Raw genomic sequence first — 18,305 nt, 5'->3', positions numbered from 1 at the left:
TTGGGCTAAGCTGAATTGGCAGTAGCCTGGGAATCTTTGCAACAAATTTCCCCACTGTAATTCTTCTGCAAAAGTAGTCCTTTAGTGATACTGAAGTTAGTTGGTACTGACCACTTTAGGAAATTGGTATTTGTGTTACCCTATTTCTTTATGGTTGTATTGGCAGAATAATGTTGCATTGGTAAAAATGGCAGACAAAAAAAATGAAACTAACATTAACCAAAACAGGAATTTTTCTGAAACTGTAAAAATTTTAACAGTGATCCCTGGCAAGACAATATTTTTGGATAAATGATCTTTAGGTCCTTCCCTGGTCAATACTCATTTTGAACCTCTGCCACAGTGTGTACAACACAACGCTTTGTGCAGCGCAGCCTGAACCATCTCAGGGGAGTTTAGTTGTTTAGTTACCTAAGAGAACATTTATTTATTTTTTTTCACTGTTCCATTTGCATTAATGCCAGCCAAGCTGAAGGAAAAATGCGCTGGGAGGTGAGAAGAGCAGTGGAGGTACAGATAACTGTGTTCAGTGCTCACAGCTAACTGTGAGCTGTTATAGCTCTGGAGGCTTTGAGGAAATCCTGGCCTCCAGCAGCTGTTTGACTCACAGAATTGCTTAGGTTGGAAGGGACCCCCGGGGGTTGCAACTCCAATGTTCTGTACAAAGCAGGTCGAGTTAGAGCAGGTTGCTCTTGGCCTTGTCCTGTTGCCTTTTTAGTATTTTCAAGGTTGGAGGTTCCACAGCCTCTCTGGGAAATCTTTTCAGAGTTTGAAAACAAATAACTTCCCTGAATCTCATTGGAATGTCTTGTGCCCTGGGTTGTGTCCATTGCCTCTTGTTCACCCATGATATGCAGCCAAGAAGAGTCTGGCTCTCTCTTCCCCTCCACCTCAATTATGTAGCTGCAAAAAAGAGTAAGAATTCCCCTCATCATTCTTTTCTCTGGGCTGAGCAAGTCCAGATATATGAATGTCCCCCCACTGTCATGTGCTCCAGTTCCTTCAGGAATCTGTTGCTCATTTTTCTCATGTTGGGGAGCCACAGAATGGACACAGTGCTTTGGATGCAGTGTCAGCATAACAGTGTTCTTCACTGCAGTCTGAACCAGCCATCTGGTGCATGATTTTTTGTACACTGCTGAGCTGTTGAAGCATTTGATCTGAATCACAAGATTAGAACTTGACTCCGAGGATCTGAGAACTCCTGACTCACCTCTCTGTTAGAGAAGGTAACTGAGTGATTGACTGAGCAGAAATGGAAAAATACAAATGGGAAGTATTGAAAAAAAATTTAGAAGTTCTTTTTTCTCATTTTCTTTTTAAACTAGCTTTTACCTTCAGTACAATTAGAAGTGTCTGTAACTACTGAAAACTGCACCACAGACTGTGTTACTGGTTACTGTCATAACAACAGATAGACAGATAGATCTGAAAGTGTTTGGAAGTCTTAGAGCTAAGCTTTAAAGGTGTAATTCATATTTACTGAATCCTAGCTCAGAAGAGTAAATTGTGGTATAGGGGGTAGGACATTTCTCATACCAGGAGGACTTTCAAAGGTGTACTTGCTTGAACTGTGAGGTTCTGGGGTTATTTTTAGGTTCATGTTTAAACAAAGTGTTTTTCTTAAGCCTATAATCAGTCTGAGTCTTCATTCTGTAGGATCACTTGTTCATCCTTTTATTTAATTAGCTTGCAGCCTTTCTTCTGAGGAGGTGCTTTCTGAGGAAATAAGTGCAATCACTGGAATAATTTAATTGTTGTTATTCTGAGACTCTGTCCCAGCCCTGTTTTAAACTCCCTTTCTGCGTCTGTCTGGATTTGATGGGAGGATTTTGGTGGATGAGAAATGGGTTGGATGGTCACATCTCCAGGGCAGTGTTCAGTGGCTCAGATGGAGAACCATGTCAAGGGCTGTCCCTCAGGGTCACTGCTGTTTAATGTCTGCATCAATGACATGGTGGGGTCAAGGGCACCCTCACTGGGTTTGCAGGTGACACCAAGCTGAGTGGTGGGGTTGCCACACCTGAAGGACGGGATGCCATCCAGAGGGACCTGGACAAGCTCAAGGAGTGGCCTGTGGGAATCTCATGAGGTTTAAGAAGATCAAATGCAAAGGGCTGCACCTGGGCTGAAGCAACCCCTGGTATCAACAGAGGCTCGGGGATGAACAGATTGAGAGTAGTCCTGCTGAGGACTTGAGGATACTTGTGGATGGAAAGCTGGATACAAATGGGCAATGTGCAACTTGAAGCTCAGAAAAACAACCATGTCCTGGGCTGAATCCAAAAGCAGCATGGGCAGAACAGTGAAGGAGAGAATTTTGCCCCTCTACTCTGCTCTTGTGAGAACCCACCTGGATCCAGCTCTGGGGTCCTCAGCACAGGAAAGACATGGACCTGTTGGTCCATGGGAGGGCCACCACTACAATCCCAGGGCTGAAGTACCTCTCCTTATGAATGAAGGTGGAGAGAGTTGGGGCTGTTCAGTGTGGAGAAGGCTCTGGGGACACTTTCTGGCTGCCTTCTAGTGTTAGAAGGGGCTTAAAAGAAAGATAGGGATGAACTTTTTAGCAGGGCCTGTTGCAATAGGACAAGGCATAACAGTTCTAAACTGAAAGAATTTGTTTTAAACTAGTTATAAGGCAGAAGTTTTTGTGTCAGCAGTGGGTGGTGAATCACTGGAACAGTTTGCCTAGAGAGGTGTTGGATGCTTCATCCCTAGAAACATTCCAGGTCAAGTTGGACAGGGCTCTGAGCAACCTGGTCTAGCTGAGGATGTGTCTGCTTATTGTAGGGGGAGGGCAGGGTGGGGGGTGTTGGAATAGATTATCTTAAAGTTCCCTTCTAATTCAAACTACTCTATTCTCTAATCCAAAGCCCTATTTATTTGGCACTGCCTTAATATCAGCAACCCCTAAAGTCATAGTTCTCTCTCTGCAATATTTAAGACAAAAGAGTCTTCAGTTCAATCTTCTAAGTGTCAGAAGTTGAAGAGCCCTTCATGGCCAAGTACCCACAGCAGTCACCAGTGGTTCAAACAGCACCAGCTTTTACAGAACGACTGGATCAGGTACTGCATGTGACAAGGGCAGGTAAAAGGAGATTTCTACTACTTGGACTTCAACAAAAGAAAAAAGGAGGTCAGATATAGTGTTTCAGTCCATCCTCAGGTACTTCTTTTCCCCAGGTGCAGGACTTGGCATTTCCCTTTCTTGAAGTTTACAAGGATTCTGTTGACTCATTTCTCCAGTCAGAGTCCCTTTGAATGGGAGCACACTCATCAGATGTATCACCTACTCCTCCCAGTTTTGTGTCATTTGCAAAGGGTGCAATCTGTCTCATCATCCAGGCCACTAAGGAAGATGTTATGCAGTATTAACTCCAGGGTTACATCACAAGTGACTGACCTCAATCATGCCTCTGATCACAACCCTTTGAATCCAGCAGTTCAGTCAGTTTCCAATCCTCCCCACTGTACCCTGATTTTTTACATATTTAATCAGTTTCTCTACAAGGATGTTATGAGAGACAGCATTGAAAGCCAGCATAGATAACATCCACTGCTCTCCCTTCCTCCACCAGGTCACTTATATGATCTCATCATAGGGAGGCATAATCTCCACTTTGTAAATCAATCCTCACTACTCCCCAACACCTTGCTCTCCTTCATGTGTTTGGAAATCATTCACAACATCACTTTTCCAGGCTCTGAGGTGACACTGGCTGCCCTGTAGGTTCTTGGATCCTCCTTTCTGCCCTTCTTGAAGGAAGCAGTGACATGTGCTTTTTTTCCCAGTCCCTAGGAACCTCCTATGATCACTGGCACCTTTCAGAGATTGGTGAGGGTGACCTCACAGTGACATCAGCCAGCTCTATACTGTTACAACTTACATAATTCAAATCTAGAAGAAGCAACACATTCCATGGATTGCAGGATTTGCAGGGAGGAAAAAACCTCATCCTTAATTATATGTGACAGTAAACTTTAACCTTTGCAATTAAGGTAAATTAATGCTTGATTAATATCATGCGTTTACTCAAGTTTTGACATGCATGACAAATACCTAAATGCAGCTCTGTGAAACTTCAGTAAAATTACATTATTTTATCTTCCATGTGGGTTAGGTGTATTCCATCAGATACCTTCTAGTTTTAATTTCTCCAAGTATGGCTGCTCTGCTCCTCGTGTTAAGATACATCACATCCTACCATTTCTCCACTGAAACTTTGAATAGTGGACCCAAATCAAATCCACAATACAAGAAAGGATTCAGATGTGTGGCATCTATACTACCCTCTGAGAATAGGGGGTAAAAGATTCACAGTTCTAAACAGAAAACAAGCGGGTTACAGCTCCCCAAAAAACAAGTAAAAGCAAGTTCTATTGGTGGTGTGATCAGTCTGGGAATCTACTGGGCTGAATCTACTGGCTGTTATGGAATCAATATAGTTCACTACAGAGTATGTCTATTTATATCAAAGAATTTTCTACAGAATAAAGAAGTTGGATACTGATTTGATAACAGAAGGCCAGAGAGAGGCTAATTGCTATTGTTTCAGACATGTTGGGAGGAGTAGCTGAGTTTACATTCATATTTTAATGTGGTAGAGGCATAAGTCATCTAAGTTGGAAAGGCAAATGGATGCCAGGGCAAGTGGATGTAGAGCAGAAGTGTGACTTGAAAGCCATTCCTTAGCGGAAGTCTCTTGCTGCATTTCCAACTCCACAAAGTAGGCTGGTGAGAGGTGTTGTCCCACTTAGGCAACTCACCAAGGTGTTTCCCATATATTGAGTCTTCCCTCTCCAAACAGGCTAGGTGACAATCTTTTACTACCACTCCTGAAACCAAACAAGTAAATAAATACATTATTTTAATAATAGGCTTTATTAATAAGATGTGAAGACCTGAGACCTGCTGCAAGATCATTGAAATGTTGGTTGAAAGGTACCTCTGAAGGCTGTTTTTCAGCTGGACCAGGTCAGCACTAGACTATGTCAATCTTGGCTTTGCCTGAGTCTTGAAAAGCCTCGGTGACAGAGATTCCTCCACTCCTTTGGACAAGCTGTTCTACTGCTCATCTACTTTTTGATTTTATTTTCTGATGCTTGGTCTGAACCTCCCAAGTTTTAAACTGTGGCAATTGCTCTGTTAGACCCACTGGCAGTGATAAGAACAGTTCAGCTCTGACACTTTTCTAATGATCCTTCAGACACTTGTAGGCTGATGTTATGTTACTTCAGAGTTTCCTTTCTACCACCCAAGTCCAGTGCCTTCAGCCTCCCCTCAATAACTTTCTTACCAGCCCTCCACTGAACACTCTCTAATCTTGCCCTTGATCAGAGATATCCAAAACTGCTGGGTACTTCACCAGTACCCAGCAGAGATAATCAGCAAATTCCCTGTGATATGCTGGCCATGTCTCTAATGCACCCCAGTGAGAGCCTCCTTCCAGAAGAGCCATGGGTTCCTGTGCTGTAATCCACAGGATTGTGCCCTCTGTCCCACTCTGTACCCATACCTGGGGCAATTCCATTCCAGGGGCAGAACTTCATACTTCTTAAAAGAATCATGATGTCTCTGTCTGATCCTTGAGCTTTTCAGCGTCCTTCTGGGTTGAACCAGCAGCTGCTCCCCAACCTCAGTGTTACCTGCTCAGAAGCTGTTGGTGAAGGCCCTGGATATGGGTGCCAGTATTGATCCCAGGCTACTTTGCTGATTACCAACCAGATATTGAGTTAGTGATTGCTATCCTTGCAGCTTCAGTCCACACTTCTGCTCTTTCCAGAGGGGAAGGGTGGGGAAGGTGTTGTCAAAACCATTCTCAAACCAAGGTGTGTTGCAGCCACCACTCTGCCCTTGCCCACAGGGTCAGACATTTCATCACTGCAGGCACTCAGCAGGTCAAACATGATTTGCCTTCCTGGGCTGACTCTGCTGATTATGTGCTCCTGATCTTTCCATTGACTGAGATGTGGCTGACTGGCCCATCCAGAGGGCAACCCTCAACCCCTTACAACCCAAACCATCCTGGGATTCTGTGACTCCTGTCTTCTTTCTTGCCTTTTTTTAAGGATGAGGACTGATAGTGGCTTCACAGTCAGGCCCACCATGGTGATTCCCATCCAGCCCAGTGGATCTGAAGACACAGAGCTTCTCTAACCTCTGGCTCTTGCATTGCTGGCTGCCCAATTCCTTCCCCACTTATGTCTGTACAGGCAGGGGTTGAGGAGCTAGCTTTGGCTCTGAAGACAGAGGCAGAAAAAGGCCCTGAGTTCATCAGCTTTCTTGTTAATACCTGTTGTCACAAGGGGCCTCTGTCAGTAGAAGTCCATTTTCCCTGAACTTGCTTTTCCAATTAGCAATCTCCATAATCTGCTTTGTTCCAACCAGTGCCCCTTGGCAGTCTCAGCTCCAGCTGGGCTTTGGTGTTCCTGGTTTCCTGGTTTTGACACTAAGTGCCTCCCACTGTGGGAGGTTTTGTGTCTGTCAAGTAGTAGTGATTTACTTAGGACATTAAAATACTTTTTTTTTAGTTTGGCTAATCTAAATCACATACAAGAGATGATCATTCTGACTCTTGCACACCTTTGTTCCAGTAGGTCAAGACTTATGAATAAACATGGAAAAATTGCTCCAACTGCAGAATCAATTGGCAGCTGTCAGGAAGACATGGAAAAATGTCTGAAATTATAAGGCAGTTAAATGTGATTAATACAATATCAATAAAAATTGAATTGAATTATTTTATTTTTTGAAGATTTAGAAGGAAGGTGCAACTTGATAGTGAAAACCAACAGATGACCTGTAGGAAGGCTTAGGGCTGGTCTGCCATTGGGAAACATTCTTGGAAGAGGATCATACATGCATGCACACACAGAGTAGTTTGAGGTCTGGACTGGGATCAAGGCTAATTTGATTGATAAAAGCTTAAATTTTAAAGTAGGGAACAAAGCTGGGAAAGGTCCATGTAATCTGCATGATGATAATGTAGTAAGAAAGGAATATCAAAAGGTCAGAGGAAAGTGCCAATACTGATATATGGAGCCAGAAACTGCTGGCTAAAATTTAGCCTCTTGTGGTGGCCAGCATGAAGACATTGGATTGGTAAAACAAGACAGAGGATGCAAAACTACTGTGTCAGAATGCAAAACTAGCTAACAGATACCTGTGGAGGATTAGCAATTGTGGCTGGAATAATAGGATGGAATTACATGCATAATTTAGGAAAGATGGAGGAGGAAAAAAAAGATGATGAAACAGCCATTATACATGAATGACTTCAGAGAAAAGAAAGGGATAGTGTGAATAGCAGGAGTCATGTTAAAGTAAAGATTGTTTAGAAAAAGTTAGAAAACATACTGTGCTGTACTGGAGTATCAGAGAGCCTGCAGTACCCAAGGGAGCCTGAGAGTTGAAATTAGACAGGGGTGTAGATATCTGTTATGTCAATTGGAAAAGAAAATAAGTACCTTTAGTTCCTCTATAATTATGGAGATATAACCTTGTAAGACCTATTCCTAAATGTACTAACACACCTCTACACTGCAGTGAGAAGATATGCAAGAGTGCTATGAAAACTTCACCATAGTTTTCATATTTGTAGAAGAAATTTGTAGAATATTAAATATCTTTAACTACAAGAAAGTAATTTCCATTACTTTGATTTGAAATAAAATTCCAAAATGTCAGAATTCTCATTGAATAGAAACACTGGTTTTAACCATCGTATTTTTCCCCAATTAATTGTGATAGTTACATCAGGTTGCATCTTCAAATTGAGCCTGAGGACAGAGTAAATGACTTCTCCCATAAATATCACAAATTAATTTAAAAACAAAAACATGCTAAGATGTATAAAAGATGGAATTTAGAAAATATATGCTAAATGTAATTCTGATTTTCAATAGGGGGAGAGGGAAAGGTATAAAGCTAGGATGCAGAAAATATACAAAATGGCTACAAAACCAGCGCTATACATTTGGAATCATCCTCAACACTATTTCCACAGATTCTCTCATGCTTATTTTTATTCAATAACTAGCAATTAATTTTTTTTTTTGGTCTCTCTTATGGTGACTACAGAGGTTTATAGACATGTACCAAAAGCATACACTATATTTTCTGAGTTGTAATTCCTATAAAATTCAAATCTAGAGGAAGCAGAATGATTGCATTGGCAGGGAGGCAGAAAATGGATGCCTAATTGTTCATGAGAGTGACCTTTCACCTGTGACATTAAGGTAAACTAATGTTTGATTTATATCTGATGTTTAGTCAAGTTTGTAACACATGACAACTATCTAAATGCATCTCTATGAGATTCCTTGAAGTTGTCATTTTATCTCTTTAGCAAATCTAGTTAGGATTTTTTAATGGAATGTTTACACATTATAAAATGCAGTAACTGATTTTTCTCTTCAGAGACAGACTGAGTAATTTGTAGCTGTGTTGAAGGCAGTGGAACTCAGTCTGAAAATCCATTTCATTCTTGATGAACAAGTTTTATCAATAGCCCCTCCCCTTTTGTGTTAAAATGCCTGGTATAATATTTCATACTAATTGATTTTGCATTCTGCTCAACCATTTTTCAAACACTGCTTGCTTAAAAATTATTGATTTCATTTTAATAGCCAGGAGGCCTTCATACTGTAACCATCTCCAGGCACAGCCTGATTTACCATGCTTTGAAGCAGCCACAGAATCACTGGGACCAGCATTGCTTTCTCTATGTCTGAGTGAGCCAAGTCACATGGCACAACCCTTGTCTGTGGAATTTAAGGAAGAATGAAAAATTGATTATAAGAGTAAATAAAATCCTCATTTTTTACAAAGTTCTTTCTCTCTCTTTCAATAAAAGCAAACAGAATTTGACTTGTACTTCCCTGTGCTGGGCAGATATTAAGTATTTTCTTAAATTACATCTGCATCCGTCATAGATTCCTAAAAGGTAAAAATTCATGAATGTTTATGATTTAATAAATCACTGAAAATTAGTTATGAAAGCAGACCTAAAGCACACAGACTTCTCTCCTAGAATTATCATGTCTCTCCCAGAGCTGTATTGTGCATAGTGCCCAGAGAGGCTGAGGCCCTGGACTTGCCAGGCATTTAGGAAGTGGTGAGCACAGAGCAAATGGTCTCACTGTGACTGTGAGGGTGTGCACTTGCAGTGCTACCCATAAAGTTATGTACTCTCAAGACCACATGACTGCCTGGACTGCCTGGTCTATATGTTGCAGAGGTTTTGCATCCCCAGGGTAGTCATGATTTTCCTTCTCTCCAAAGTGACTGAATTTATCATACTTGGGATGCTATTTTAATCAAAAAAAAAAAATTAATTCTCTACTGACTGACTGACATCTGATGCAGTATAATTATTATTCAATGATAGCTAAACTTAATTAGTTTAAGGCTATTTTAGGCATTCAATCAGGGTAGAAACATTTTAGGGTTTGATATTCCATGAACTTGAGAACAGTGCATTATCAGTGTGAGGTAGGAACATTCCTGTCCATGCTTCTCTCCTATATAACATAATCTTCTCCTGCATGTTCAGTTGAGGTGCTGCTGGGGGAAGAATATTCCACTTCCTGGCAAAGTATCCTGGTGCAGTTAAACAAAAGTACTACAAATAACTGCAAATACTTCAGGCAAATATCACTCACTTCAGCAGGTGGTGAAGAGAAACAGAAAAATATTTCTATGGCTGCAGGGCAAACATTCTTCCTTTCCAAAGCAAGACCTATCTTCTCCTGCTTCCCCCAGCAAAGGTAAGACTGTCACATCCTCTTAAAGCATGAAAACCTGACAGAGCTTTTGCCTTTTCTTTACCTAATAGTGCAGTAAATAACCTTTAGTTGCATCCCAGAATCAAAAGCAATCCAAAACTCATTAAAATCTAACTTGTTCTTATTGCCCAATGATACCTGCCCACAAATCTGCAAAGCAATTAGTAACACAGCTCTTAAGATTCATGGCTCACAAGGTTTTGAATCTGGAGGGGAATAGCAGGCATTTGGTGGCAAATATTTAAGGACTTATTTACAGGAGAACTGGAGAAATCATAAATATCACCCTTTCAATGAAATATTGATGACAAAATAATCAGTTTAAATCAGTTTAAATCAATGTGAAATAGGTTTGTACTGCATTCCACTACTGTTTATCCCACAACCAGGCTCAGCAAAGCAGGGTGTGTATACAGGGCTATGTTTGTACATGACTTGAAATGCCTCTGCTGTCAGCAAATAACAAAAGACAAGGTGATGAGAGAGTTCTTCTCTTGCTCTATTTTCACTTATTTTTGTGAAGATCAACCCTATTAGTGCCAACCTTTTCCAAATCAAATAGCTATGACTGAACTACAAAGGATAAAAGTGAAAAGTGTGAGGCAAGTGAAAATATTCCCCTAGTTCAAGGCATTTGTAGAGTACAAAAAAAAGCACATATGGCATAGGATAGTGGGGTATGTGATTTATCAATTTAACATTTAACAATGTTAAAAAAAGTCTACTTTCACATAAAGGAGAAAGAATACACTTTTCACATGTCAAATAACAAATACAAAAGCAATTCATTATGATTCATCCTAAAAATTATTTTAACATTATGCTGATATTACTCACTGAATGACAGTTCTTGTATATATGTATACACAAGAATAAAGCAGACAGATGTAGTTCAAGTTTTTCCAGATGGAGTTGCACATTGTTCCTGCTCTTCAATCAGGAGAAGATGCCTGTGAGTACCTGTGACTTCTTAAACAGTGAGAGAAAAACAGAAATTGAAGCCATTTCACCTGGGCAAATTCAACTATTTTTTATAGAAATATTTTTGACTAAAAAGGTACAAGTCCTTCAGAAATACAACTGTGAGTTCTGATTTCAAAACTGTGGTTTTGAAACAGAGCACCATTTTGCTGTTGGTATCTACCTTCAAGACTGCTACCACCAACACATTCTATAGAATGATTTCAAGCTACTGGAAAAAAAAGATTTTCTCTGTTATCACAATGGTCCTCAGTTTATTGACTCAGAGCCCATGATTCTTTTATGTAAGATTGATCTCTCATGAGGAAGATTTCTTATCAGTCAATTACTCCATGTGTTTCTGTCATTTCATAGAACCATAGAGTAGTTTGAGTTGGAAGAGACCTTTTAGAGCTCATCTAGTCCAACCTCCTGTGCAGAGCAAGGGCACCTTCCACTAGACTGGGCTGCTCAAAGCTCCATCCGACTTGGCCTTGAGCATTTCCAGGGATAAAGCATCCACAGCTTCTCTGGGCAATGTGTCCATGTACCTCACCACCCTCACAATAAAGAATTTCTTCCTAATATGGGATCTAAACTTGCCCCCTTTCAGTTTAAAGCCATTCCCCCTTGTCTTACCCCTACGTGCCCTTGTAATCTCTTTTAGGGGAATGCTCAAGATGCTGAGTTAATATTTGAACAATCAGGAACAACTATATCTAGTTAGACCCACCACCTTTCTTCAGTTTCTGACACATGTGCTAAAACACTCTTTCTAACTTCTGACTCATGTTCTGTTTATCTCAGAGAACACAAACTTACCTGATGAAGAGGAGCACTTCCCTTCAGATGACTCTGCACTGCTTGTAAAAATACTTTGGTCTGAGCACTGAATTTCATCCAGAGATTGTGAGACACTGCACTTCCAAGTTTCAGAAAAGGAAGGATGATTTTGAAATTAAAGCAGACAAATAGTGCCTGGGAGTTATGGATTTGACATCTCTGACAAGCAGTGTTTGCATGACACTGGGCCAGTTGCTCCAACTGAAATACCCAGACAGCCATTCTGCTTGCCTTACCTTTTTTTTGGGCACTCAAATTCTTGGCTATTGATTCAAAAAATACAGCAAAAACTGTGGACCAACATAGATTTGTAACACTGTAAATTTGGCTAGTTTGCTCAGGACTGACTGCTCTTTTTCCTTCAGAAGCATTCCTAGGGTGGGATGGCTTTGGTTGCATAGATACCACCATCTCAAAAACACAGAGAAAAGAAGCCAAGATTCTAAAATTTAGTTTACACTTTTGACAGTTTTTATTTGAATGCCTGTTAAGGTGGCAAAATTATCAATCTCTCCAGCTTTTTTCTGTCTGCATCCTGAGCTGACTGTAAGAATTTATTTCTCTGCAGATTTACCTCTGAGATTTTCATAGGCTTAGGTTGGCCATCACCTATGGTAGCTCATTTGCACAGACCTTTTTAAACAAAGAATCTCCTCAAAATGTGTGGGAAGACAGGAAAAAGGTTTTCCACGTAAGAAATCAAAAGTGGTGTTGATTTTAACACTGCACAACACAGCTTAAAAGAAAGAACAATGCTTAAAATACAACAATCTAGAACAAGTGTTACCAGAGCTTCATTCATAGCAGGACAAACTGGGCTTCAGATGAAGAAAGCAGAATAACCAAAGTATCTGCAATAAACACTTTCCCAAATGGAGTGCTCAACGTGATGTGCCTTACAGAGATGAAGTTCTGTGTTGGGAAAATTCCTGCACTGCTTTATAATCTATGCCAGAGAGCTGCTGATCAGAGACTGGTAATGCCCAGCAAGCACACAGCTTCTCCCTGCTGTCTCATTGCCCTTGCAGACAATGCTGTGATAATTCACACTCCTGGCCCAGGAGATGAGGAGAAATTTTCCAATCCCATCTCTCAGCAACCAAAGACTATGTAAAAGTTGTGTAATCCTTCCCCTATCACTCAGAAGTGGACCCTCCCATTGCTCCTGGTGATGTGCAACCTCTAGGATGCTTTCCTTCTGCTAATAGGAAGGGACAGCAGAGCAAGGTGGGCTGTGGAGAGTTAGGGAGGAACATGGTGACATCTCCAGCTCTAAGCATGCAAATGCTCGCTGTAGTCCACCACAGCTGGGAAGGTCCCTTTTGCTGCTATAGTCAAGAAAATAATCTTGTTCTGTAAACTATGGGTAAAATTAAACTGTTCATAATTTCCTTTTTGAAGGTTGAATATTAAAAAATTTCCCAGAGTTCTTCTATTTGTCATAAAGAAGGACATACAGACATGCTGAAATTAGCTCCTGACTCCCAGGTTTAAGTGCATACCAAAGCTTTGTAGAGTGCCCTAAGTAACCCACTACACCTAGTGCTTGAAGATCTATGAAGTATTTAAAGTCAAACCTGAGCAAAAACAGTTATGGTCTTGTTTCTGAGGTGCTGCTGGATGCACACTGTATTAAATCCACTGTTCCCTGCTTTAAAACAACCTGCCAGCCTCCACAAATAAAAGAATTAACAAACCACTACAGACAACTGCAGACACATTGCCATCCGTTAGCTCTTCCCTGTGTGCAAAATATAATAGTACTACTTCAACTTAGAAGGCTGTTACAAAGTTAAATTTATGAATGTTTTGAAGGAGTTATAAGACTACCACAGGAAAGTCATCATGGAAATTAATTAACCTGCCTTCAAGGCAGGGTTTGAAGAATGTACAGAGAATATGACATGAAAGATTCCACTTTACATGATGAAAATGAAGAGAAACATTGAAGAACTATACATTAATTAAAGACATCCTTGTATTGAATGAGGCAGGAGTCTTGTGGAAAAAAACACTCTGCAAAGGTAATTAAAAAACTGATTCCTATCACAAACAACATGCAATACTGCAGGGGAGGGCTTTGTTTTTGGAGCTCTCATGTTTTCTGTATAGTTTCCTTAAGTTTTTTTTAAAATCTCCTTTTTATTTTTTTTTCCATGGCATGACTGCAAGTATGAATGCTGAGAACCAGCTATCAGAGGAAATTACAGTAGTAGGAGAATACTCCTTTCTCCATGTGACATGCTGTGCTTATGGGCTTCAGGACTACTTGAGAGCCAGCACTGGTGGGCTCCTGTTCCTCGGGGCAGATTCTCCAGTGCCCCCATCCATCCCTCTCCTCTCAGCCACTGGCTACTGCCTGAATACCCTCTCTCCCTCATACCCCTTTCTCCAGTTTCTGGCCATAATCTTCCATCTTTTCATGCCTCACATCCATTCTCTGCTGTCCTGTTTCCCAGTCCTGGAAATTCATTCTCTGTGTTTCCTTTCCTCATCACTAAGCCCATATATCTTGCACTGAGACCAGCTGCTCTTTCCCATGTGTTCATCAGACACCAACAGGCTGAAGATTAATTACTGTCACAGGAGATTCTTCCTCTTTTGGTTTTGTTGCCAAAGGAGCCCCTGGAAATTAGGATGAACAGCTACAGTGAGAGGTGGGTTTTTTCTTCTGTCATGTGACCAAAACTGCAATTTAATCTTTAGACAGGTAGAATAATAAGTGGGGCCCCTTGATGTAGGGTTAGTGGGAGAAACAGCTGAAATAAAAATATCACTTGGCACTTTCAAAATGTGGTAGAGTTCTAAGCAATGAAAATTACATATTTCATTGATAAAGCAACATTACAAATAATTATTACTATATGCACCAGAAACCCTAAATCTGTGTAGCTAAACTTTATTGAGGTGTGTGAACCCACACATCTCTTCAAAGCCACTTCAGTGTCTAGATGGAAGAATTGCTGCCCAGCACCCCAACAGAATAATTGCCTCTTAGGAAACAGGAGGCACATCAGGAATACCAAAGTAAATGCTGCCCTCCTCCCTCATCTCATATTGACCATGGTCTGTACTTTCAGGTGAAGAATATAAAGGTAACATAATTGCTTGGCAAAAAGAAGAAAAAAGGAGTAAGATTGAAAAGTGGAAGGATTACATTTATCTTACATTTAAATTTTGGTAAATTGGCAGTGAAGATGGGTCAATAAGATGTTTGACATCTCACACCAGTTCTGGCAACGTTTTGAGCAGGTGCTGCCCCAACGCCGCAAGCCCTGGGGCCGTGCGCGCTCCCCTGGCACTGCTGTGTCCCAACATGGTCCGGAAACAGCAAAACCAGTAATGGGGGGCAAAAGAAGCATAAAAAGTGTGTGTTGAAATTTTGGGAAGGGGAGTTAAACCACTAGTATGTGAGTGATGAGGAGAGACAAAGATGATGTTCATTTCTCCTCTTCTAACACCGAGTACAAAGTGGTCCCGCCGCTGCCGGGCCAGCGCGGCCCGAAGGGACCCCGTGCGGGAACCGCGACCGCAGCCGGATGGGAAGGACACGGCTGTGCCTTTCCCCGGTGCCATGGATTCACCCGAGGCCGCACGAGGCTGCAAACAGCGGGCGCAAACACCTGGATGGAAAAATCTGGGAAAACGGCTGGATCGGCCGGGAAAGCCATAGAGCGCGCGTTATTTGGCTCTGAGGGATAACCCGAGTGAACGCGCCCGGGCACCGCAGCGCCGCTCAGCCGCCCCCCGCCGAGCGCAGCCCCGCCGCCGGAGCGCTGAGGGCGGGGCGCGGTTCCACCTGGGCAGCGGGCCCGCCCCGCCGTGAGGGCCCGGCCGCGGCCCGCCCTCCCTCCCCTCCCTTCGCCGCGCCGTCAGGTGCCGGGGCGGGCACTGCGCCTGTGCGGCGGCCGCGGGCGCAGCCAGCCCAGCCGGCCCCGGCGGGACGCGGCGGCGGCACCGGCGGGGAAGATGGCGGAGTCGGGGGCTGCGCGGAGCCACCCGCGGGCCACAGGTAAGGGATGGGGCCGCGGCCCCGCGACGTGCCGGGGTACGGCGGCTCCTCCGCCCGCATCCCGCGGCTTCCCCCGGCGCTGTCCCGTCCCGTCTCTCGCCGCCCGGCGCCGGCGCTGACCGAGCCCCGGGCAGGGGGCGGGCGGGGGTCGCTCCCCGGCAGGTGCCGCCGGGTCCGGCCGCCATCTCGGAGGGATGGGGCGGCCGCTGTCGGCGGGAGCCGCGGCGGTGCCGGCACTGGGCGGCCGCTCCCGAGGGGACACGGAGCGGGTCCCGCCCGCGGCTCCCGGCGATCCCCGTCCTTGCCCTTTGTGGGGCGGGAGGTGTTTGCCATGAGGTGGCTTTTGTGCCGCCGCGATTTCCCCGGCCGCCGGCGGTGCTGCCGGGGCGGGAGGGCGGCAGCTCGGCTGTGCCCCGAAGTGCAGAGCGGGGAGGCAGCGATTTGTAAAGCTCCTTCTCGGCGGTGCCTGGGCCTGCCTGTGCCGGTGCTGCCCAGCCCGGGCAGCAAACTGGTTGAGCGGGTATCGGGCGTGAACACCGCACGCAGAGCCCTTATATAGGCACGGCTCCTGGTTAAGGTCCCTCCTCGCTGCTCGGCGAACATAACTTTTCATTTCCGAGGATGAAAAAGGGTGTGTGAGATGTGTGGAGGTTGCTGTGCTGTTTGTGGGAGCAGCACCTGGCATGGGATCAATTCCCCAGCGCCATGAGATGTTGGAGCCAAGGCTGGTGGTCGTGACCTTGGCTCTTGGCTTCATATGTAGGTGTTGGGGTGGGTCTGGCTGCTCCTTCTTCACATGACTTCCTCTGGGCTCAGTGTGAGATGAGTGGTGATTAAGGTGTTATGCAGGTGCTCATTGCACCTTAATTTTACCTTAATTATCTGGTATGGAGCCTGTGCTTTGTGGATGGTAAACCATCTAAACCTGGTGCATAAGAGGGAATTAATTTCCCCGTTTGTCCTAAGCCACTGTAGTGACTAAAAGTAGCTTTACAATTGCTTTGGGAGATAAAGAAGGATTACTCTTTCAAATTTATGGAGAGGGAATCTGCGACTTTGACTTCTCTGAGGTAACACAGTGTGAGGAGCCAAGGAAGGAGCTGGGAGTGTTTACTGCTCCTCGCCCTTCTCCACATGCTGAGCAGTTGTGGCTTTTGCTGTAAGGTTGTTGCTGTTGAGCAGTCAGGCACTTCTAGGGCTTGGGTCTCCATTTCTTAGTATTTCACATGGAAGGCAGGAGGAAATTAATGTTCAGAATTCATATTTGTGAGAATTTTTTTAAACCTCTTGTCTAAAGCATAGGGAATTCTTCCCAATATTCACTTGCATTCTTCCCATTTTTCTTTTTGTGGGTTTTTTTTTAGTTTATACATTCTAACTTCAGAGGCAAATGTTGCAAAAAACTTTCACTCCTTATATTGACCAGTACATAATCTATTTTTCACCCTGTATGAGATTGGGAATCCATAAAAAAGGTAGCATGTACTCTAATTAAAGATGGTATCAAATGGGGTCATGTGTTGTAGGGCATGGACAGGCACAGACAGATGTCATTACTTGTGGTCAAGCATTGACATTTGAGCACTAATACCCAAGGAAGGCAGTATATATACAGTGGTCTTGGCCAAATTTGTTATTTGAATTGTCTGCTAGAAGATAATACATGATGTGGTGTAAAAGATGGTGTATGTGTGGGGCGTGTTACAGACAGCAGTATGGATAGCATTTGATCTCCTGCAGAGAATGAGGCTCTTTTTTGTGGGACTTCCCAATTTTGTAACAAGCACAACAGCTACTAAAGTGCATCATTAATATGGATGTGGAAATGGTGCTCTCTTAGTTCATCTTTGTATGTGTGCCTTGGTCCTGGAAGTCCTTGTCTTGGTCATAGGGATAGGAAGAATTTTACCTCTCTGTTCCAGAGTAAAATGCTCCTTCCCACGGTGTTGTTCTCCAAAAGGGTGCTGCCAACAACAGGCAGTGACTGTAGCCACCGTTCCCTTTCCCAAACTGGAGTTCTCTGGCAGCATCTGAGCTTTGATCTGTAGGATCCTCCAGTGCTGGGGGAATTGCTAGGATGGCAGTGCAAGCAAGGCACTTCAGACTGTCTGCCCAGACCAAGCTGTAACAAACAAACCTGCAATATGGCTTTTTTTTTGCATCTCTTGACTACTAAAGGAGAGAATATTGTTAAATTGTTTCTAATTCTGCAAACAAGGAGCAAAATTCGGTGGTACAAGAAAATAGTAATTGCAGAGTTCAATTATATCCCTTTGCCAAAAATCAAAGGCGTGAGGCAAACAATAGCATGAGAAGACACTGTAGGAATCTTTTTGTTAGGGAGAGTGTTAGGTGACCAAAATGTGGGCATTATTGCTGCTGCTGTCTATAGTAAAGGTAATGACTAAAGAGCATTTGAAGGACAAGTGGCTCAGTATTGAATCTCTTGTCTTCCTTTTTACTGCCTGGTGAGATTTGCTTAAAGTATGTGCTAGGGGGCTGAAATACTGGACACTTTGATTTTCAGAGTAAGATGTGTTTGTTCGTTGTTTGGGTTTTTTTCCTTCTAGAAAACATGATCATGCCTAAAAGAATTTAAGAGAAAAAATGATGTATTGTGCCATCTTAGACTGTATATCACAAAACCAGTTTGTGTGAGAGGAATTAATGTGTGGATTCCTTTAAAAATACTGTGTGGGTT

The 18,305-nt window shown here is 43.1% G+C and overlaps 1 protein-coding gene across 2 annotated transcripts in view; it reads left to right on the top strand.

Moving 5' to 3' along the window:
• The first annotated feature begins 15,497 nt into the window (after positions 1–15,497).
• Positions 15,498–18,305, top strand: part of MAP7D2 (MAP7 domain containing 2) — an 81,409-nt gene continuing 78,601 nt past the window's right edge. For both annotated transcript variants that reach the window (XM_066545416.1, XM_066545415.1), the window contains exon 1: positions 15,498–15,604. In XM_066545416.1, the coding sequence (XP_066401513.1) occupies positions 15,562–15,604 (43 nt within the window). In that variant the 5' untranslated portion in view covers positions 15,498–15,561. The remainder of the gene's footprint in view (positions 15,605–18,305) is intronic.

Source organism: Molothrus aeneus, chromosome 2 (assembly GCF_037042795.1).
Source record: "Molothrus aeneus isolate 106 chromosome 2, BPBGC_Maene_1.0, whole genome shotgun sequence".
Classification (NCBI taxonomy): Eukaryota; Metazoa; Chordata; class Aves; order Passeriformes; family Icteridae; genus Molothrus; species Molothrus aeneus.
Note: the sequence above shows the minus strand (reverse complement) of the source record. Positions and strands in the feature narration are given on the sequence as shown.